Source organism: Vitis vinifera, chromosome 19 (assembly GCF_030704535.1).
Source record: "Vitis vinifera cultivar Pinot Noir 40024 chromosome 19, ASM3070453v1".
NCBI lineage: Eukaryota > Viridiplantae > Streptophyta > Magnoliopsida > Vitales > Vitaceae > Vitis > Vitis vinifera.
The window spans coordinates 26,686,942-26,710,661 of record NC_081823.1 but is presented as its reverse complement, the minus strand read 5'-3'; the positions used below and the strand labels follow the sequence as shown (position 1 = coordinate 26,710,661).

General features: G+C 39.8%; 1 protein-coding gene and 1 pseudogene across 1 annotated transcript; one reads left to right on the top strand and one right to left on the bottom strand.

The window, feature by feature from the left end:
• Positions 1-67: 67 nt before the first annotated feature.
• On the bottom strand, positions 68-10,287 carry LOC100246650 (uncharacterized). Its single transcript, XM_002266745.5, has 2 exons — positions 9,915-10,287; positions 68-515 (listed from the first exon to the last, which is right to left on the bottom strand). Exons 1-2 carry the CDS (start codon positions 10,113-10,115, stop codon positions 333-335), a joined length of 384 nt encoding a protein of 127 aa, XP_002266781.1. The 5' UTR covers positions 10,116-10,287; the 3' UTR covers positions 68-332.
• Positions 10,288-15,207: 4,920 nt separating this feature from the next.
• On the top strand, positions 15,208-16,796 carry LOC109121795 (uncharacterized; annotated as a pseudogene).
• The last annotated feature ends 6,924 nt before the right edge of the window (positions 16,797-23,720 follow it).

Below are 23,720 nucleotides of genomic sequence, written 5' to 3'. Positions count from 1 at the left end.
TACCAAAAACCTGGTGTGATATAATACATCAGCATATCTGAAACTGAATGGGAGCCAGACAAGAAACTGAATTCCAAGCCTGTGGCTTATCTGATAGAAGAAAAGGAAATACAACAAGAACAAGAACGAATTCTAAAATGAAACAAAGTTCATGTCTTTGATGATGCCTGAAACACACAAATACTAGTTCCAAAGTAGTCAAAACCACAATTTCCTGTGGATATTGATTGCATCGAATAAGAAACGAGGGAAACCTCTCTTAGTCCTTTCTCCTGTCAAAGGATACAGATTTGCACAGGGAGTATTCATCACTGGTTGATCCGACCACTTATCTACTTCTTCTGCTCCTTAGCTTCCATGTTGCTTTGCTTTGGGATTGGTTGGATCCTTTCATAGGGCTTTCTGGTCAATGTCTCTCCTCGCAGAGCAGCAACATACCGGTCATTTGTATCCTCTTTACGCTGCAGTTCCCCAAGAAATTCTGCCAGCCTCTCTTGATTTACTTTCCCCATCATCTGCCATTCGATTCAAGCAAAACTGTCAAAAATGTTTGTGGGAAAACAAAACTTCAAGAGAACCATCACAAAATCGAAACCCATTTCATAGTAGACAGTTAATATAACTCTGATGCAGAGTTGCAATAAAAGCCCAGTAAATGTATAGTGACTGATAGAAAAGGGCTATCTTCCATCTACTTGCGGCCCATGAGCTCCAAATTTTCAAAGGGTGATGCACAAAGACAAAAAGAACACACATACACAGAAAAAGAAAAAACAGAATGAACAAACAATACAAGGAAGAAATATTGATCCACCCTTCATGAAATATATCCAAAATTTGCAGGAGAAAAAGGGAAACAGGAAGCAAATTCCTAAACAGCTGCATTTGTTCAGAAACCAGAAAAAAAGGGATGAGAACAATACAGCAATATTGCTCATCCACATGCTGTACATGAATTGTTCTCTAAAGAAGGTAGGCCACCACCACCAAGCTGCTTCTATTCCAGGGGGCATGCAATTCAATCATAACAGCATCTGCATCACCTCTCCTTGATGATCCCAACAATTACCCCCAATCCCTATTCGATCTGGGCTGCTAAGAGAACCATCATCAAAGTTCAATCCTCACCACTGGATTGACTCTTCTCATATGGGAAGACACTGTCTTCAGATCCTCTTTAATCAAACACAAACTCCTTCATCACCCAAGTCCCAAGGGAAGACAGACAAAATCTTATCAAAACAAACTTCACCTGTTCATCTTGTATTACAAGACACATTTACCTGGCCATCTGTCCTTGAAGATCCCCATTCCTCTTTCCACAAAATGATCCAAATCATAGTGAGAACCAAGCGTGATGATAGAAGTACAGCCCTATCCCCTTCATCAAAACCTCCAACCCATTCTCTGGCACCAAAGAAATCCCTCTATAGGGGGGAACCTGATTCAAACCCACCACCAACTTATGACATAGCAAAAGAGCCACCAGCCAATGCTTCCATGGACAGAGCTTTCTTAGCCCTTCTGATTTGAAGCATATTATTGGTGTTTAGCTGAAGTGGGCTATCGCTCAGGTTCGAGCTCCCAATCCCCCAAGCAAGGGGGGGGATTGATGCAGAGATAATGGCCAGTCCCGAATACAAAGTGCATAACCTTAATACTGAACTCAAAGCTCAGATTCCCACACACTCTTGGTGATGCACTGTATGTCAATCTATCAAGTGTGATTTTATGTAGTGACTACTCTTTTAGTCATGTCTATCTCTCTTTCACATGTGGGTACAAAAATTAACTTATGGGGCATCCTGAGGTGGATGAAGAGTGTATAGGTCCAATTCTGAAGATTAGGATGATGTTTGGGGATGAATAAGCCCTAAGAAATTATGCTGACAGATTTCTTGTGGCCCTCAGGAGAGAATGGGAGAATAAACAGAATAAGAAAAATAGGAAATGTGGAAATACTTTTAGAGCACCCATGATTTTCTTTCAGCATTGTGAACTTGATAGGAAGAGGGAAGTACAGAACATGTGTAATTTGACTGTTACATCTCTACTATGGAAGATACATCTCATAAATGGAATATGTAAGATCTGACCAAGTGTTGTGCATGGACAATGTAGCAGACATTTATGAATCTTCTGCTCCTAGGTAACCACCCCTCTACCAGGCCCTACCTTTGCATCAAACCCTTATCCAACGTCACATGGCTTTACAACTTATGAAGTTTTCATGAGTATTATAATGTCTTCCATGAATTTGACTACTGGTTGCTCCTAAAGTTGAAGAACAAATGTTGAGCTAGAGTTTCAGTAGGGCATGATCCTCATGAATTTCCTCTTCTTAAAAACCCCTGTGCAAGTGTTCTTGCAGATGTTTTTGAAGGTATCTTTCAAGCATTTGTATATCATTTAGGCATTCATTTACTTGGTGTAAGTTCTGGTTGAGTTTTGGTGCATTTTATTGAGTAGGTTCATCAGACTCTGCATATCTTTTTAAGCTGCCTGAACTGGAACTTTGCCCAAGGAAAGTGAGTGGGTACAACAGCACTCAGGCTCCCCTGCAGCCTCCCATCGGTTGTTGCTCTTGGCCAAGAATTCAGTTGCAGTGAACTGGGGTTCGCCCCACTATTTTTTTGATCGACAAAAGCAATATATTCATTAAATGAAAGAGCACTAAACAAAAGGACTCACTAATGTATTCACAATGTATACAAGGGCGTAAAAAGGCCCCATGATATCACAGTAAACGCAAAAAACCTACCTAGAACTCAACCAATCAATAAAGTCCAACATGGACAAAGGGCAATCTCCTATATACACCTTCACCCATTCTTAGAAATAAAACATAAAAGATTGTTTGATAGCTTAATCCGTTTTTTCAGTATTTTTGAACGCCCTCTCATTTTTTCAAATTTCAAATGGTGGTGTTGGTCACAGTATCCAGCTCATAAATTTGATTATATATTGATCAGTCCATTTAAGCACATTAAGGTGAGTTTTGACCTAAATAAAACAGTTCTTAAGTACATAGCCTCAAACTTCATGCTAATTGACAATCCAAATGAAATTTACACATCATATGCAGCAACAAACAAGAAGTTGTTCCCATAATAGAAACAATAAGGGCTTGTTTAGGAACTTTTTCGAAAGCATTTATCAAAAAACAATTTTTGAGAATAGTTTTCAAAAACAATTCTCTATAGGTTTTTAGAACAAAAGGTTGTTTGAAAACTTGGAATGTTCTCAACGTGTTTTTTATGTTTCTAAATATTTTTGAAAACAACCTCAAAAAAACAATTGAAAATAACTAAAATATGTTCTTAGAAAACACCCTATTTTTAGAACAATTCTCAAAAACTCGTTTTGGGTATAATTTATAGTCAAATATGTTTTTTTTTAAAAGCAAAAAACTGATGTTGACAACAACTGCCAAACATAGCCTAATGTCACAGGATGTTTCAAATGACCCTCCCCATGGGCTTATATAGGAGGAGGGAAGCTTCTGGAGACTCCTGGAGCCATCTACACTAAGTCATTGGTGGGAAGAGTGTGGAAGGTTCTAGAAATGCCTAGAGATGTCCACACATCTCTACACTATGGTGGAAGGCATGGGAGGAGTCCAAGGCTTTCTAGAGACTTCTAGGAATCTCTTGTACATAGGGTTGTACATAGAATAGGGTAGGATGTTCTAGAATATTCTTGATTTGTAAGGGAACCCTCCAAGGTTCTAGAGAGTTCCCTTGGTGCCTATAAATAGGTGAGGGCCTCATTTGGCCAAGACACCACCCAAAATCACTTCCTAACCAAGCAAGTGAGCATCTAAGCACTTGTAAGGCTTCTTTGAGTAATAGAAAGCTTCCATTCTTTAAGGAGTTGCCTACCAAGCTTCTTAAGCTTTTGAGTCGCGAGTGTCTTAGCCGGGTGAGCTAAGTATTGGGAGCAAGGCTGACTTAGCAAGATCAAGCGTCTTGACTTGTCTAAGTGCCGCACGAGCTTAGTGAACGACTAAGTCCGTGACAAGTGGTATCAGAGCGCGGTTACGAGGTGGGCATAGCAAAGGAAGCATGTCGGGTTCCAACGTGGAGGAGACTAGTGAGCAAACCTGTGGGAGGGAGACCGAGCCTACTGCACGGGGCAGGGGCAGGAAGGATAAGTCTCGTGACGCCTTAGCCAACATGGAGGCAAGGTTAGCCAAGGTGGAGCTAGCCATGGCAGACACTCGGGAGGGGTTGGACTTGATCGAGCAAGGCATGGAGAAGGGCTTAGAGGATCTAAGGGAGCAGATCCAAGACCTTCGCGAGGGGGTGCTAATCTCACAGGTTCAACCAGTGTCGCACGAGGAGTTTGTGTCCTTCCAAGGAAAGGTCTTAAGCATGCTTGCTAGCATGGAGTCAAGGATGGAGGCCTTGGCTGCGCGCATGGAGGCCCGAGACCAGGAGGTGAGGCAGGAGTTGGCCATCTACAAGGCTGCTGTGTCGGCACGGGTCATGGCCACACAGGAGGCATCTAGGGTGGAGGTGCCGAAGCCACATAGGTTTAGTGGCAATCGGGATGCCAAGGAGTTGGATAACTTCTTATGGCATATGGAGCGATACTTTGAGGCTATCGCATTGACGGATGAGGCGGCTAAGGTAAGAACTGCAACTCTCTACCTTACTGACACAGCTACTCTATGGTGGCGTCGAAGGTTTGCCGATATGGAGAAAGGCATTTGCACCATAGAGACATGGGAGGATTTCAAGAGGGAGATCAAAAAGCAGTTCTACCCCGAGGACGTGGCTTACCTGGCTAGGAAAAACATGCGGCGTCTTAAGCACACAAGCTCAATACGCGACTACGTCAAGGAATTCTCTTCGCTCATGCTTGAGATTCCTAACATGACTCAAGAGGAGCTGCTATTCAACTTCATGGATAACCTGCAAGGGTGGGCCGAGCAGGAATTAAGGCGCCGAGGTGTTCAAGACTTAGCCACTGCTATGGCAGTAGCAGAATCTTTAACGGATTATAAGAGAGGAGACTCCTCCAAGGTCGAGTCTTTGGAGGATAGCCACGCCATGGGTGGGGGAGACGAGGTTCCAAGGGACCACAATGCTCCTAAAAAGGGATCAGGCAAGACGTCTAACGTCCGGGAAGGAAGGGATAAGGCGGAAAGGAAGGAGTTTACGCCTAAAATCAAATGCTTCCTATGTGACGGACCACATTGGGCACGGGATTGTCCAAAGAGGAAGGCGCTCAGTGCCATGATCGAGGAGAGGGAGCAGGAGGACGAAGCACATATGGGCTCAATGCAGCTACTAGGTGCCCTCCAATTCAACCCGAAGCCTAGTACGCCTGAGACCTCCTTACTAGCAGGGGTGCAAGTAAAGGAGGAAAAAGGGGAGCGAGCTGAGGTAGCCCGCACCCACATGGAAGAGGTCACCAAGGGAAAGGTGAACTCAATGGGTAAGAGGAAGCAGCACTCTAAGCATCGAAAGCGCACGGGTCTGCATCCATCTGGAGCCTCACGGGAGAAGGAGGTGAAGAATATCCTGGCTGAACGGGTCACCAGGAGACAAGGGGTCCCTCCTGTGATAGAGTATCTAGTCCGATGGAAAGGACTACCTAAGAGGCGGGTAAGCTGGGAACATGCGGATGCCTTGAGAAAATTCTGGAAACACATCGAGAGGTTTCAGAATGAGGCAACGACGAGGACGTCGACGGCATCGGTGGGGGAGAGTGTCACAGGATGTTTCAAATGACCCTCCCCATGGGCTTATATAGGAGGAGGGAAGCTTCTGGAGACTCCTGGAGCCATCTACACTAAGTCATTGGTGGGAAGAGTGTGGAAGGTTCTAGAAATGCCTAGAGATGTCCACACATCTCTACACTATGGTGGAAGGCATGGGAGGAGTCCAAGGCTTTCTAGAGACTTCTAGGAATCTCTTGTACATAGGGTTGTACATAGAATAGGGTAGGATGTTCTAGAATATTCTTGATTTGTAAGGGAACCCTCCAAGGTTCTAGAGAGTTCCCTTGGTGCCTATAAATAGGTGAGGGCCTCATTTGGCCAAGACACCACCCAAAATCACTTCCTAACCAAGCAAGTGAGCATCTAAGCACTTGTAAGGCTTCTTTGAGTAATAGAAAGCTTCCATTCTTTAAGGAGTTGCCTACCAAGCTTCTTAAGCTTTTGAGTCGCGAGTGTCTTAGCCGGGTGAGCTAAGTATTGGGAGCAAGGCTGACTTAGCAAGATCAAGCGTCTTGACTTGTCTAAGTGCCGCACGAGCTTAGTGAACGACTAAGTCCGTGACACTAAGCTCCTGTCTAAAAGGATAACGTATGATGATAAACAAGATTTAAGTGATCTTGCATGAAAAACTTTATATACCGTTGCATGCAGGATTTGGGATTGGAATATGAAAATATACTCAACCTCAAAAAGACCTCTACCAAAAATAGCTTGTATGGAACAAACTTTCACAAACAAAATCATGCAAGATTTCAGATCCTGGATTGGATGAAAAGAAAAGGTGACTAAGCATACAAACCCATGTAACAAAAAATTATATCTCAACAGAGAAAGTGCTTTACCTTGAAATAGTGTTGGGAGCCCTTAAAACCTCCTGCTAAAGAAAACCCAATCTAATGTTTCAAATCTTACAATTCACTCTAATTTATGATAAAACACTCTCTCAACATAGAGCAAAGCAAACAAAGTATGTAGATACAAATTAGTTAAGAAAATTAATCATTTTTTTTATAGGTAAATTGCAAGAATATATTAAAAGCCCTAAGAAAGGGCACAACAATGTACACATGTAGTATACAAAATGTGCCATAGTAGAAAAACAGAGAGAACAATGAGGAAAACTATCCAAACCCACCCCTAAACACCCCAGCCACCCCTAACACCCCAATAAAATAGATTTACCTAGCCATCTCTCAAGCCCTCCTACTTACCACCCCAAGTAATGACTCATCTTGAAATCCTCACTAAACAATAGCTTGATCCCCGAAGCTCCTCCCCTTGCCCCTAACTGACTTAGGAGACTTGTTGCAGTTAGCTAGGCACTCCAACTTTTGGATCTCCTTGTCAAAACGGGAAGATGTGTTTGGCTTCCTCTTCTCCCCTGACGCCTTGACACTATGTCCTCTCCTTGTATCCATTTTCCTTAACAAGGAGATGATCTCCTTTTCAAAACCTACCATTGGCATCCCCACAAAGTTACTGAAATTGGTCATCTTATTAAAGAGACCATCTGAAGGACGCACCTTCCTTGTGGAGTGGCTACTTTACTTCACCTTGGAAGAGTCTGAATCCTCAAATCTAACAACATCTTTACAAAAGGGGCCTTCCGCAATGTTATGTGGAAACTCTTGCAAGGAACCATCCTTGAACATTACTTTTTAGCGAACAAAAACCCTCTCCTAAAGCCCCACTAGGAACCTCCGAAGAAGGAGAAGGAGACAACCTTCCCCTTAGAAAATAGTCTCTTCTACCTCCAAACCTTGCTACTTTCACCAATAGAGCATCTTCAACCCTCGAAAACCTTTCCTTTGAACCTTGAAACCCCTCACAAATTAGGGGATTTGCACAAGCCTCGTCATCGCTCCCTTTCTCTCTTCTAGACTAAGAGAGTTGAAGACTTCTCTCAAGAAGTCTAAGAGAGAGAACCCTTGATCCATCTTTAGTCAACCCACCAGAGAAACTAGGCTTTAACTTAACAGCTATGGGCCGACCCAACAAAAACCGTTTTGCAAAACAAGAAGAAGATTGGCCACTCACGCAATGACCTCTTTTGACTTGGAGAATCCCTCGTCTTTAGAAGTCGAAGGGCCTCATATTCCATCAAAAACCTCCTCAAGGCACAATGAGGGCATCGTTCCCACCACGGCCGACAAACCGTTGTTGCCGCCATGCCCAGAGATTTTCGTCACCACCGTTGAGTGTGCAGGGAGACTAGACTCCATAAGAGACACTTGTAAAACCTTTTCTACACGTTTCTCTTCTTCCTATCCTATTCTTCCACCCACTTGTGAAAGACCCTTGCTATCATCCCTGACCTCTGGATCTCTACACTTTTCCTTGGGGACCACCATTGGCAACCCAGGTATAATCTCCCACCATAGTTGGACCTCAAAGACATCTGCACCAACCACTACTTGCAATTTATGTGGAACTCTCCTCCTGTTGGATTTCACAAGAATCCTAGCCCATTGCAGAAAACACCTTTCTTTCATCTCTTTATCAACTACCACAAAACCTCCACAAGCATCATCGAACCTCTTAAAGAACTCTTCTCCCCACAAATGCAAAGGTAACCATAATGCCCTCACCTAGAGCTCCGTGACACAAGCCTCATCCCTTAAACAACCTACATTAGGACTCCACAAATCCAACACACCTTGAATCCAGACTACCTCACCTAATTCCCTTTTTCCTCTATTCACCACTTTTGCAAAAAACCCACCCTTTAGGGAAGCTCCTCCTCCTCCACTTTCCACCAAAGGACACCTATGCTTCGGAACAACACCAATGCCCCTTGAATTTGAGGCAAGGGTCTTCCACCCACAACATCCCCCCCCGCCCGCCCAATGTCATCCCTTAGGAAAAATTAAGGAGAACCTTTTCTTCTCTAAAGACAACACAAAGCACAACAGGAATCTCCCTGCCTTGTTGCTATGAAGGTCTAGCTTGTAGCCCCTTCCTCCTTCATTCCACCCCATCATGAAGAACTTTCTAGACCTCCCTTCACAACAAAGCTTCTACCCCTTCCAGCATCTGAGCTAGCCCCTTCATACCAAATCTAATCCAAGCGGAAAACCCCGACCCCTCTCCACTATCTAGCCTACTGTCTTCCCCTTGACTAGCTCCACTGAAATCTCAAAGGATTTCGATTCAACTCCAAACCAGCAACTTCCCCTTTGTGAAACCATCTCCTGGATCTTCTCCATCACTTCAAATTCCTTTGCTTTGGGGCTTTAGAGACTGAAAGCAAGTGAAAATCCAGGAAAACAAGCAGTATTTGTACTGGTTTCTCCATGATGAACAATCCTCCGCTTGAATAACAAATATGAAGTGATGGAGAACAAATATGAATCCTCTGCTTGAATAGTAGAGCTTTGTTTTAAACAAGTTTCTATGATCATATGGTGAAAATAATGAACAATCTCAAACCCCAGGATTAGGCGCCTAAAACTGATGTATAGAATTCCCAAACAAGTAAAAATATGCACCCGCCCCACCAACTCAGGACTTTTGACATGAACAGATTTCAATTATCATATCATAAAATTAGTAAACAAGTTTAAATCCCCAGTGTTACAAGCCTAAACCCATAAAGAAATTGACGTATTTCTCGAATGGGCAAAAATATGAACTCTCCGGTTGAATACTGGACCTCTGATTTCAACACATTTCAATAATCATATCATGAAAATAACAATCCAAATCCCCCAGAATCAGAAGCCTAAAGCCCACAAAGAAATTGATCAGTAGAATCCCCAAATAAGTAAAAACACGAACTCTTATCGATAACTGGAGCTTCGACCTCAACAAACTCCTCTAGACTCAAATCATACCACGAAAATAAATCAATAATCAATAACCTTAAACCCCAGAGTCAGGAGCTAAAACTACAAAGAAATTGATGTGTAGAATCCTCAAACAAGTAAAGAAACAAACTCTAATCGAAAGTTGCGCTTAATCATATCACGAAAACAATCAATAATCTGAAACCCCAGAATCAGAAGCCCAAAAGCCACAAATAATCCGATGCATAGAATCCTGAAATTGGGTTGTGGAGAGAAAAGCAAAAAACTTTATCGTAATTCATACCCACCAAAATATCAATAAATGGAAGAACAAAAGCACTAAACCCTAATAAGAAAAAAAGAAAAAAGAAAAAAAAAGAAGGGATGAAACTGAAACATACGAGGGAATCGGGGCGAGCATTGCTGCGGAGTTGGGCTTCGAGCTCTGGATTGCGGGAGTTGGTGAATTGCATGACGCAGTATCCAATCACACCAGGCACTACTCCGCATATGGTGGCGAAGGCCAAGAAAAATGGCTTGGAGTCTCTCGACTTCCTCACAATCCATCTCCATGTCTCGCTCTTCTCCCACAGCACCGACATCTTCGCCCTGGGGCTTCAGCTCTCTGCAAATCACAAGCTCTTCAATTCATCCTCCTTGGTTCTTTAAAAAATTAAAACCCTTTTTTTTTTTTTGTTTTTTTCAATTATAAACAATATGACATATATTGCAAGTAGTAAAATTAAAAGAGGTGACAAATTTAAGTGATGAATTTAATTATTAGTTTTTTTTGAAAAATAAAATATAAAGTTGTGCTTTTCATTTGTACCATAAAATTTTAAAATATTTTATTCAATAATATTATTTTTGTTAGTGACAAAATGTATCATTAATAATTTAGCTTGATTATATTATTTTGAATAGGAAAAATCTATGATATCAATTCATTATCATATCCAAACCTTGAATTTGGATTGTTCAACGAGGATGCAAACATTTGAAATCAAAAGTATAAATATTAAGGTATAAAGAAATAAATTACGATACAAAACAATGAAATTAATGTATAATGTGATAGAATCATAGCATAAAGTAAGGAGACTTAGTGAAATTAGAGAATACACATAACATCTTTGATTAACAATATTTTTTTGGTAGTACAATTCGATACCATGATTTAACTTTTCGATCAATATTAGAGTTAAATTTATACCCTATTTTGACAATATTATAAAATTCAAATGGTAACTTTGACACCCTTTTTGTAGCACATGGGTGCCTAGGGTTTGAATATGAAAGATGCATAATTCTCGCTAATTTACTACAATATTAGGGTTTTCAAATTAGAAAAATCATTATTTTAAATTTATCTAAGTTTTAAGATTTTAAATTAGAAATTTCTTCTAATTTTATTGTAGAAGTCATTTTAAAAATAAAAGAACCATTAATAAATTTAAACCTTCATATATAACATACATAAAAAATATGTGATAAATATGTGTATCAACATAAAAAATACATTAATGAATGAGAATAAAACTAATTTCTCATTTTCGTTCTTTATTAGCTACATGCAGCAATCTAAATATGACAACCTGAAGTTACAAGCAATGAAACCTTATTGAACACAAGACACTTTCTCATTGATGATTGCTCTATGCTATGGTACGGTATCCAAGAGTAACCCTTGATGAAATTTTAAATGACATAGGATCACATGTAGACATTAAAACATGCATTAAATAACAATAAATGAAATGCTTATTGTTAGCCCAAGGGTTCTCCTAATCGAGTTTTGATGATAACAAACCATGGTTAAGTGACTAATTGGTTTAACGTTTAAGAATCACGGGTATAAACTTAAAAATTCATCAAAGGATCAAATGGATACAAGATCGAGACGCTTGGAAGACTTGTGATCATAGGAAACTAATGTAAGATGAATGCATGAGTGCACTTAGGATTTTCATACGTTTCATGCATCTTAGAAAACTCGGTTTATTATTTAAAACGTCGATTTCATTAAAACCCGAGTTTTTAACTAATTTACCTTAGGCAAAATGTTTCAAAATTGACTTAATAATTTTCCTAAAGACCTTGTCTAAGTGTTAGAAAAGAAAGGAATAAAAAAATAGGTTTTTCGGGACAAAAAACGCTCAACCGATCGAGGCTATGGCCAAACCGGTCAACCGGTTGAGGAACCGATCGATCGGTTGTGGTCGTTCGATCGAGAGAGGTAAAAAATATTCTCTCTCTCCCAGTAGGCTTCTCTTCCCGGTTGAGGTATTTCTCTTACCGGTCGAGGACCAGTCGAGGTCCGATTGAGGCAACGGTAACCTGTCATGCATTAAATGCTCCAACGGCTAGTGAACCGGTCGACCCCTAGCTCGATCGGACGAGGTTGCCTTTTGCTGTTTTTGACTCCTGAGCTTAGAAACCTATAAATTGAGAGCTCTACTTCATTTATTAATAAGAGAACACTTGCATTCAAAGCCTACCTACCTGTTCTTGATAAAAAAACTCTCATTTCTTTCATTGTGCATTAAATCACCACTTGCATATCCTTTAGTGCACTCTTGTTTGTCATCCCATCTTTGTCTTGTATATGAGCCTTCTTTAAGCTAGGTTGAGTGATTATATCTTATAACAATCTAAGTGTTAAAGCCTTCAAGAGGGTTGAATCTTGAAGAAGTTGTGTAAGAGCCTATTGGAACCGGAATCCAAGTGTAAGAAGATTGGAAGTTTGGTTGAAGCTTCAAGTTAGTGGAACCCTCACTCGGTTAGGAGGTTGAGGAGAGTGGACGTAGGCAAGGAAGTGCCGAACCAATATAAACCCGAGTTTGAATTCTCTAAACTCTATCTCTTTACTTTGCTTATATTTTGTTTAAATTTGTTATGATTGAAAAGATTTTAAAAACCCAATTCACCCCTCATTTTGGGTGTTTTTCTTAACTAAACATAGCATTTGTTTTCTCACTTACCTTGATTAATGCCATGGAAAACCATTTTCGTGCTCCACTGGTGTCCAAGAATATGCTCAGTCCGTGATGGTATGAAAATCCGGGTTTAATGAGCCTTTTTCTTTTTAGGGTGAGCCCATAAAAAATCAAGCAATAGTATGTGTGTAGACACCCATTTTGGGGCTCATTTTTTTTCACCTTTCTGCAGCTCAATTTTGACAGGTGTCACAATCTCAAGAAGCCACGTGTTGTTTCCCCATTGATCCTCATAGAATCAGGTAGTGGTTTGAATGAGCCAACTAGAGGGAGACACCTGTAAAAGTGGAATCTGCAAGAGCGTTTTTCCATTAGAGGGGAACGTAGCTAACTGCAGGGTGTGTGGGGCTTTTGCTACTAGTTTTGGAGATATTTTTTTGAGGGGGGTTTTTTCAGAGAGAGATTTTTGGAGGCCAGCTTGGGTAGCAAGCCAGAGAGAGGCCGAGTGTGATTTTGAGGTTGCAGACATAGATTTTTTTGGAGTGAGGATATTCTTTTAGCTTGAGAGGGGAAGACGAGCTGGGAATGAGAAGAAGGGAAAGATCTTGGAGAGGAAGAAGAAGGATGGCTTGCTGATTTCTTGTCGACTTGGCATGAGAGGAAAACTTTCAGGTATGATTATTATGGATTTCACATGTGTTTTAGTTAATATGTTTCTTTTCTCTTCCTCTGCTAGATCTTGCACTCTATTTTGGGTTAGCTTTATTCAGTTTCCTCATGAGGTGTCTGCAGTCATGCTTCAGTTCTTGTTTAATATTTATTTGATTTCACTTACCCTCATCAAGGTCTGTTGATAACAATATGAAACGTACCTTGTATGATTTCTCTTTGTTTCTACCATTTGTGCTCTGTTTTTGGTTATCTTCCCCTGTTCCTGGCACCCATCCATGGCATACACCAGATTTCCTATATTTGTATGAAAAGGTAAGGCATCGTGAGAAACGTGTTCTCAGTTTGGGGGGTATGAAGATCTGCATTCATGAGTTGGTCACGCTGTGGTATTGAGTTCTCATTTATTGTGGGTAAACAGAATTAGTATCATCAAGTGGAGATGGGAAAAATATGTTGCTGACAGAGCAGCCTAAGCTTCGCTAAGAGATGTGGGGAAATGACATGAGGGTTAGAAGTATTCACTGAATGGGTTTTGTTACTGTCGAAGAATGGTATTCTATCCTCCCATGGAAGAGGTCGCTTCATCCTAGATATGGCATAAGGTACCTCAGACTAAGTAATCTTACTGTTGAGGCGTCTCCTTCTTCTGACTGTTTGGTGCTGCAAACCTTAAAGTTCTATTTGTTGTGGAAATGAAGGCCAAAATGAAGGGAATGTAAGAGCGTTTTCAAGGGATGTTTGACCCTCATCATTTCGATGGTGTAGTGGCAACTATAACAACTTTAGAAGGGATTAATGATGTAGTCCTCTCCTTTGTCTATAATGGTCACATAGCAGGGACATCGACGGGAGAATGCCTAGTTCTTTTTGAGGATGGGGTGATTGTTTGACTGAGAACGGCAATGTAGGAAGGAAATTCCTTCACTCCTTTTAGTTCCACGAGATACTAGTTACCTGGAGAATGGCTTATGTCCTCGCTATTGATTGCGTGGCAGCACAATAGCTAATGGAGTTGACTTCTGTGGCTTGTGTGGAGTTGGATGCTATGAGTATATGAGTGGGTCCACCATCTGGCATCGTTGTTATTTTGGCTAGACCAGGCTTTGAAACTGGAGCTCCTTTGGTATATCTCCTACATCCCACTTATCCCTTCCATTTTTGTACCCATTAATCTTTTCCTTCTCCTACCCATTCTATCAATGGCATCCATATTCTTCATACCCATTTTTTTTCAATACCTATCATACTCATTTCATTTACCCATCCATCATACCCAATGTTATAGCTGGCTCCATAACCGAACCCACTTTCTTTCATCACCTTCCATTGCCAGTTCCACCATTACCTCTCCACCTATTTGTTTTCTATCTCCTCACGTATACGGAGCTTCACGCGCACGTTCATTCCGGCATTTCCATTCCTCATAAATTCCACACCCATCATTTTAGATCAATAAGAGATTTCTACATGATATGCACCTTTCAGACCCATCCTTCATCACTCTGCATGGAAACCCAGTTCAGATGTGGCCCCTTCATTTTTGCATCTTCAGAGCGATGGTACAAGAATATATGCATGTCACGGTATGAAGAGAAATGAGTGCCCCTGTTGAACGCATGTATTAAATATTATAGTGATCATCCTGGTATACTGAATATACAACTTGAAGATGAAGAAGATGATAATCATCATTTGTTCAATGTTACCATCTTCTTTATGCCCAGAAACATCCGAGATATGGGAAGAGACACTAACATATACCAACAATAATGGGTTTGACCTGGATGAATATTGCAGGAACGGGACTTTGAAAATGCATGCAAGAAGTTGAATAACGATTGATATATGCAGACTTGTTTGACGAATTGCCAGAAAAGGACATTTTGAACCTGATTTACATTCGTGAGCGTATAAGTCCCATACATTGACATTTCAAGACTTAATGGTGCCGCTAGAATGCGATGGCCTTTTCAGATGAATTAGGCAATGAGGCATCGAAGATGTGGAACCTTAGCTGTAGAAAACACAAATAGGTGATATTCTAAACAGTCGGTGGAGTTGTTCGGGGCGGATTTCCCGGCTGGTAATGGCAGCGGTAGTGGGAAGTAGGAAGTGGCCTCTGACTGGTGGCCTTCCCTGCAAACTTTCCTTTGCTGCAGATAATGGGCTTGAGAGAATGTATATAGCAGGTTATCAAGATGGATCTGTTCGAATTTGGGATGCCACATACTTAGCCTTGTCACTTGTTTTTGCTTTCAAATATGAGGTGAAAGGTATCGAAGTTGCTGGTGTAGGCGCATCAGTATCAGCATTGGATTTTTGCTCCCTCAACTTAAGCTTAGCCATTGGCAATGAATGTGGTCTAATTCATCTATATAAGCTACTTGGGAGTTCAGATGACACAAATTTGCATTTTGTCATAGAAACTGAACATGAAGTCCACAAGTTGCATCAAGAGAATGAACCTTAATGCACAACTTTATTTTCCCTCCTTAATTCTCCTATATGCCACCTACAATTTTCGATTTCTGGAGCTAGACTGGTTGTAGGATTTGAATGTGGCCAGGTCACTGTGCTTGACAATAATTCCTTATCGGTTTTGTTTCATACAAGCTATATAGCCGGCACAAGTTCTCCTCTAATTTCTCTTGCAGTAAAAACATTTTCAGATAGTCCCTACTTAATAAACAGTCCAAAGGACTCAGAACTCAAAAGTTCAAATGATACTGGAAATGGGATCATATTGTTTTTGACCAAGGATGCTCATATTGTTGTTATAGATGGGACCACTGGTAGCATGATCAGCTCTTAATTGACACACCCATAAGAGTCTACTGCAATTTCCATAGGGTAACACTTCCATATCCAAAGTGTCTGGTGAAAAAAATACATTGAACTCACCTCGAAATTCTGAGGCTAAAAGTGAACCTGCAAAGCCATTGGAAGTTGAGCTCCACAGCCCTATTAGAGCCAGATATTCTGAGTAGAGCTTAATGGGCTTACTTGTTTTACTATGTTGTGAGGATGCATTGTACTTGTACTCTTTAAAGTTTGTGATTCAGGGGGATAATGTTTCTATTCAAAAAGTCAACCTTGTAAAACCATGTCGTTGGACTACAACCTTCAAGAAAGATGAGAAAGAGAGTGGACTGGTTTTATTATATCAGAGTGGAGATATTGAAATAAGGTCTTTGCCAAAACTTGAAGTGGTGGGAGAATACTCTCTAATGTCAATTATAAGATGGAATTTCAAGGCTAAGATGGACAAGGCAATCAGTTCTACAGATAGGGGGCAGATTATTCTGGTAAATGGCTGTGAAATTGCTTTCATTTTTCTTTTGGCCTCTGAAAATGACTTCAGGATTCCGGAGTGTTTGCCTTGTCTACATAATAAAGTCCTTGTAGAGGATGCTGATGCTGTTGTTGGCATCTCCAAATCAGAAGAAAAAACAGGATAAAACCTCTGGGATTTTGGGTGGCATTATTAAGGGTTTCTCAGGGGGTAAAGTGGAGCACAATGTGGATCTTACTGAAGCTCAGAAAACTGGCCTCACAATACAACAGCTGCTTGGAATGAGTGTTGAGCATGTTGTGTTGGGGTTTATTTCCTCTACTCAATTTTTCAGTCCTCTCAAACCATCATTTTACCTTGGGCCCACTACTACGTACTTCTAATTTACATGGTTTGCATGGCTACCTTTGGTCACCTCTCACTCTCATGTTTTTTTTTTATCTTTGATATTGAAAAATAATTTTGCCAAACCCCATTTTGTAAATTTTTTTTTTTCAAATTCTGATTTTCTTTAAATAATCCCAACTTCCCCATCTTTCATCATTAGAGTTTTTAGGTCTTAAAAGTCCAATTTTTAATAAAATGTTGATGCCATATTTTTTCTTTATGGCATGCAATTTTCATAACCTCCCTGATTTTTAAAATGTTTTAAAATAAGCATCAATTCAATTCCATAATTCCAAGTGATGGGATTTATTGAATTAATTCATGCAAGAATAAATGGGCTTTGGTGAGGGTCCAACATTATTGGATGTTTCCTTTGAAAATCAATTTGATTGAATTGTAATATCTGATGATTTATTACTGGGTTTAGTGGCATGTGTGACATAGCTTGTGATCGTTATTGTGCACTAACCTCTTCTCTTGATAGCGCATGGTGGCTCGTTGCCCAGGTATGCACCCACTCTCACTCTAGTCATTCTCTATGCATGTTCTGATTCTCATATGTGCATGATCGTTCTGAGTATTCATTGATTTACTCACCAATTGTCATGATTGCTTCATTTTATTAGTAGAGACCCATTTTTATAGGGACTTAGAGGGGTGCTACGGTCTTTACCGTACCTACCCAATAAGTAACCTGACCCTCGAGCCTTGATCCAGTTTTTTACAGACCACCTTTTTCCAAAATAAGGAGTTACACTTAAGGTTTTCTTTCTTATTTTGTTTACCCTTTAAAAATAAAACAAAAATAAGTGGTGAGTCCAAGTCATTTTCTAAATAAATAAAACCATTTTTTAAAATAAAAATCGAGCTCACCATCGAGTGGAAGCGCATGAGCCGAAATGCGGGGTCCACAATGTGTCTAGTCTCATTATGGACCACAATGCAAAAATAAAATAACATTGATTTATGACATTATCACATTGATTATGTAAGTCCACACATAAAAAATTCCAACAATTATCCCACTTGGACTACATAATCATAAATCAATGTCCCATATAATCTCATCAAAACAAATAATCAAAAGCAATCATACATGCTTCATTGCTTGATTCATAGGGAAATATAATAATAGCAATCCTTCCAATAGTAGCATAATATTACAATACCAAAAATGGCTCCCACTAACTTAATGCAACTTAGGCTCCCAACAACCCCATTTGAGATACATGTTCATGAAACACAACTATGGGTAAGCCTTTTGTTGGTGGATCCGCCAACATACCTTTTGTGGACATGTGCTCAATATCAATAAGAGACTTTGCCACTTTCTCCTTAACAAAATAGAACTTTACATCAATATGCTTGAAGCGAGAAGTACTCCTAGTGTTCTTAGAGAAAGCAAACAGTTGTGGAATTATCACAAAATAATTTCAGTGGTCTAGAAATGGAGTCAACAACTCCCAAAGCTGAAATAAAATTCCGCATCCATATAGCATGACAACAAGCCTCATAACATGCCACATACTCTACCTCCATAGTTGAGGATGCTGTAAGTGTCTGCTTGACACTTTTCCAAGATACAATTCCTCTTGCCATCACAAAAATATAGCATGTAGTGGATTTCTTATCATCTATGCAGTCATCAAAATCAGTATCACAAAACCCAACTACATCAAGTATGTTGATGCGCTGATATGTCAACATTAAGTCTTTAGTTCCTTGCAAATACCTAAGGACCTTCTTAGCAGCTTTCCAATGTTGACTCCCATGATTGCTCAAGTACCTTCCCAACATGGCCACAACAAAAGCAATATCAGAGCGTTTACATACTTGAGCATACATAAGACTGCCAACCAAAGATGAAAAAGGAATGATTCTCATTTCCTCTCTCTCATCATCATTTTGAGGACACTAAGCCTTTGAAAACTCACCACCCTTCACAATTGGTGCTCTAGTAGAATTACAGTTGTGCATATTGAACCTCTTCAATATTTTCTCAATATAGGTTCTTTGAGACAATTTAAGCACCTCATTAGCCCTATCATGAAGAATATCTTTATGACCAAAACATAAGAAACGTCACCAAGATCCTTCATGTCAAAATGGGTTGACAACATGTGCTTTGTCTCAATCAACAAGTTATAATCATTTGATGCGAGTAGTATATCATCAACATATAAAACAAGAAATATGTAACTATTCCCACTGACCCTCAAATATATGCATCTGTTAACTGTATTCTCTTTAAAACCATTTTGGGTGATAATCCTATCAAGATACCACCGCCTTGAAGCATATCTAAGACCATAAATTGACTTATTGAGCTTGAAAACTAAATCTTCCTTTCCAACTTCTGCAAAACCAGTAGATTACTCCATATACACGTCCTCATCTAGATCACCATTCAAGAAAGCTGTCTTGACATCCATCTGATGTAGCTCCAAATCAAAATGAGCTACTATGACCATAATCACTCTAAAAGAGTCATTGGTCGACACAGGTGAGAATGTTTCTTTAAAATCAATTCCTTCTATTTGACTATATCCTTTAACCACAAGTCTAGCTTTATATCTCTCTATTTGCCTGCTAGAATCACATTTGGTCTTAAAGACCCACTTGCATCCAACTGGTTTACAACCATGTGGCAATTCGACCAAATTCCAAACACCATTCATATACATAGAGTTCATTTCATCGTCCATGACTTCTTTCCAAGAAGTGAATTGAGGATACTGAATTGATTTTTGATAAGTGACTAGATCAGAAGCATCATAACCATCATATTCATACTCCTACAAATAAATCATGTAATCATCTGAAATAGCCGGCCTACGAACCCTTTATGATCTTCTCAAAGGAATCCCATCAACAATAGTACCATCAACAAGAATGCCAGGTTCCACTTGATCACTATGCTCTCCTTGATTTGGCCGACTGTTGGATAATAGGAACATCCACATCTGGAACATGAGTTGTGGGAAAAAAAATTATAACATGATCTTTTCCAAAAGGTATCTCACGAGGCACAAAATTGGGATAAGCATTAACTCCATCTTCAAAGTATACAATCTTGTCTTACTCAATGATCCTGGTGGTATGAGATGGACAATAAAATCCGGAGCCCCTTGATCCAATGCAATAACCAACGAAGAAACCACTAATGGTTTTAGGATCTAGTTTCTTTGACTGTGGGTTATATGGCCTAACCTCAACCTTACATCCCCAAACATGAAAATGGCGAAGACTTGGTTTCTTTTATGACCATAGCTCATAAGGTGTCTTAGACACAAACTTACTGGGCACTTGATTCAAAATATATGTTGCAGTCCTTAAGGCTTCACCTCATAGAAATTCTAGTAAGAAGGAATTAAACAACATGCACCTTACCATATCCAACAATTTGCGATTCCTCATTTCTGCAACCCCATTCCGTTGAGGAGTGCCTGACATTGTATATCTAGCATCAATGCTGCATTCCAACAGAAAGTTAGCGAATGGTCTAGGATTCCATCCAATCTCATCATATCTCCCATAATACTTACCACCTCTATCAGACTTCACAACTTTAATGTGTTTTCCTAACCGCAACTCCCTCTTAGCCTTGAAGGCCTTAAACACATTTAGGGAGTCAAATTTCTCATGGATTAGTTCAACATAACCATATCTAGAGAAATCATCAATAAAAGTGATGAAATATTTATAACCCCCTAAAGCAGTTGGTGTCAAAGGACCACATATATCTCTGTGGATCAAGTCTAAAGTACTTCCACACCTACGAATCTTCTCATTTCTGGTCTTAGCTGTTATCTTCCCCTTTAAGCAAACAACATAAGTCTCGAATTCTGAGAAATCAAGATTAAAAAGCACACCATCTCTAACCAATCTCTTTAATCTTTGCCTGGAAATATGACTTAGGCGTTTGTGCCACAACATGGAAGAACTTAAATTCATTCTAGCATGCTTGCAACCAACAAAAGAATTAATAGAAGATGAATCACATAAAGGACCATGATGCAAACTGAGACTATAAAGATTGCCAAACAAAACAACATTGCCAATTAGAACTGAATTGCTAAATATATCCACTTTTTATCCTCCAAAGTGGAAAATGTAACCTTGTCTATCTAAAATAAATACAAAAATCAGATTCCTCCTAAGTAAGGGTATGTAAGCAACATTGTGTAACAACAAAAAACTTTATGTGGTCAATCTTAGCTTTATCATGTCAAAAAAATTCTATTTTCACTTTGCTTCCATCACCCATACACACACATTCTTCATGCTTTGACGACCTCCTTTTGTTTGTCATTTCCTGCAAAGAATTAGTGACATGAATGGTTGATTACTACTCAAAAAGTGCTATTTCATAGCTTGTAATTAACTCTTTTAAACACTTTTGAGTAGTAGTTATCACTTTTTAACCCAATTAACATATTAAGGACCCTTGCAATCAATTCTAATCAAATTGTGTTAAGTTTTGGTGTTTTGATAGCTTTTTGATCACCAAAGCAATCCGAGATTGAGGAGAGTTCTTTGGAATCCATGGCAAAGCAATGGAAAGCTCAGAAACATGAAGAACCGAAGCTTTGAAGTCCTTTGCCATAAGCAAATCCGGAATGCAAGGAGTATGGGCATCCGGACACACTATCGGAGGGCGGCGGAACGTGGGCTGTGGCAGGCTGTCGGAATGACGTAGCAAGGCTTGTGCACTTTAGTCAATGATCCGGACAACATATCCGGATAGGATATGCTATCGTCCGGGTGTGATGATCGCGAGTGTCGTGTGCTTCTCCCTAAGGGAGTTCGAATAGGGGAGCACACCGTGTGTCCTCTTGGGGAATCCAGATGGAGTTGCTCCGGATGGGTACCTACACCATGCACACGCAAACGGTCACCCTTGCGACGTTCCATCTTCTCCGGATATCTCATATCCGGAATTCTGTCCGGCTGACTTTCTTGTTCCACCTTCTCTGGATATTTCACATCTGGCGCCTGACGCCGGATGGGAGAAGAGGGCGTTTCAACTTCCCCGGACAGACATATCCGAATCCTCTGATAGCGCTTACCCGGAGAGTTTCGCAGCCATTTTGCACAGTGCCGTGGTATTCTCCTGAAGCTTCCCGATATGTGCAACCGACATTTTGAGATATTTTTCTTTAGATATTTTGAGATATTTTTCTTTAGATATTTTGAGATATTTTTTCTTTAGATATTTGATGTCTAAATCCCCAAAGTCTCCTTGTAACCCACCTATCATAGGATTCCTTAGTCTTTAAGTAAAAACAAAGGGTGAATAACCTCTTATAAATAGTTTGTAATTTCCTTTACAGAGGATATCGATGATAGATGGATCATAGATCGATAATAGATGGATCATAGATCGATGATAGATCGATCATAGATTGATGATAGATCGATCATATATCAGAATGTAATCCGACAGGATGAAGATATATAAAATACAGAGCACTTGCTCTGTTTTTCCTTCATATATATATATATATATTTTTGTTTTCTCGTTATTTTTCTTTCTAGTTGATCAAACTCTAAGGATTTTTCCTCAGAGGATGAGAGGCTAGGCTCTTTGTCTCTTGGAGTGAAGAAAGCCGGGTAAGTTTTCACATGCATAAATTGGAAGTTTTGTTGTTTTAGTTTTTAATGAAGAGAAAGTGTGACCCGTTAATGGTTTTTATCTTTTTAGTTAACTTAAAACGCCTTTAAATCACCTAGGCCAACACTTGGTAAGGCAAGTGATCTTCATCCATTGAGATGCACTAGTTTACCTCTTACGAGCCTTTGGGAGGTGGTTTGAAGGTAGGATTTTCTAGAATAGCCAACACTTGGTAAACTTTTGGACTCTAAGGAGACATCCATTAGTTATCTCTTGTGAGCTTTTGACGGGTAATCCAAGGTTAAAGATCACCTTGAATGGAAAGTGTTAGGTGAGAGGTATGAGCCATTGCAAGATGTATCAGTGAGAGGGATTTAGTGTTTGAACCCATTAAAGGGAAGCATCTGTACAAAACCGGTTGGGAAAATAACTATATGTTAAATCCCCAATGCGAGAAAAATAAACAAGTGACCGGAACTCTCCTTTTTGTACAAGGAACCTGAGCCTAGTGATCTAAACTCCAAAAAACACTTTTCTTTATAAGTAAAATCAGTTACTATTTTTGGTTAGTTTAAAACCAAACCTTTTTCATTCAAACATCTTTATGTTTTCTTTTAAAGCTATCCTTGAAATGAAAAGACACCAATTCATCTTTGAATTAATATCAATTGTGGAGTGAAAACCCATTCTAGTGAATGATCCTAGAGCCACTATGCTATAGTAGCTTTGTCTTTGCTACCCTAGTACATGGTGTAATAGGTTATAAATTTTGTTGATTGCTCTCGTCTGAGGATTGAAATCAAGACACCAGCTGGACACAAATCAAATGGCACCACTGTCAGCGACCATTGAGAGGACATGAATCAGCTGAGACACCAATTGAGAACGAATCAATGGTGGCACCAATATCTAATCACCAAGAATTGACATGAACATCAACAATATTAGTCTCAATCATGTTTGCATTCAAATTAACCACAACCACAATTTCACATTTCTTCTTCTTCTCTAGCCAATTTTTAAACTTGAAGCAATTAGCCTGCTTGTGGCCAATCTTGTGGCAAAAGTTGCACTTCTCTTTGAATTTCTCATTCTTTGTAGCATTAGAAGAAACAGATGCATTAAAGGTTCCTTGACTCGAATTCCCTTTCCTCTTGAATTGCTTAGAGCCTCCAAAATTCTTGTGTGGAGGTTTTTTCTTCATATTGCTCACTTGGTCAGTAACAAGAGCAAGGGAGTGAGTCTCATTTTTCTTTAGTGAGACTTCATGTTGCACCATAATGGACATCAACTCCTCCAAAGTCCA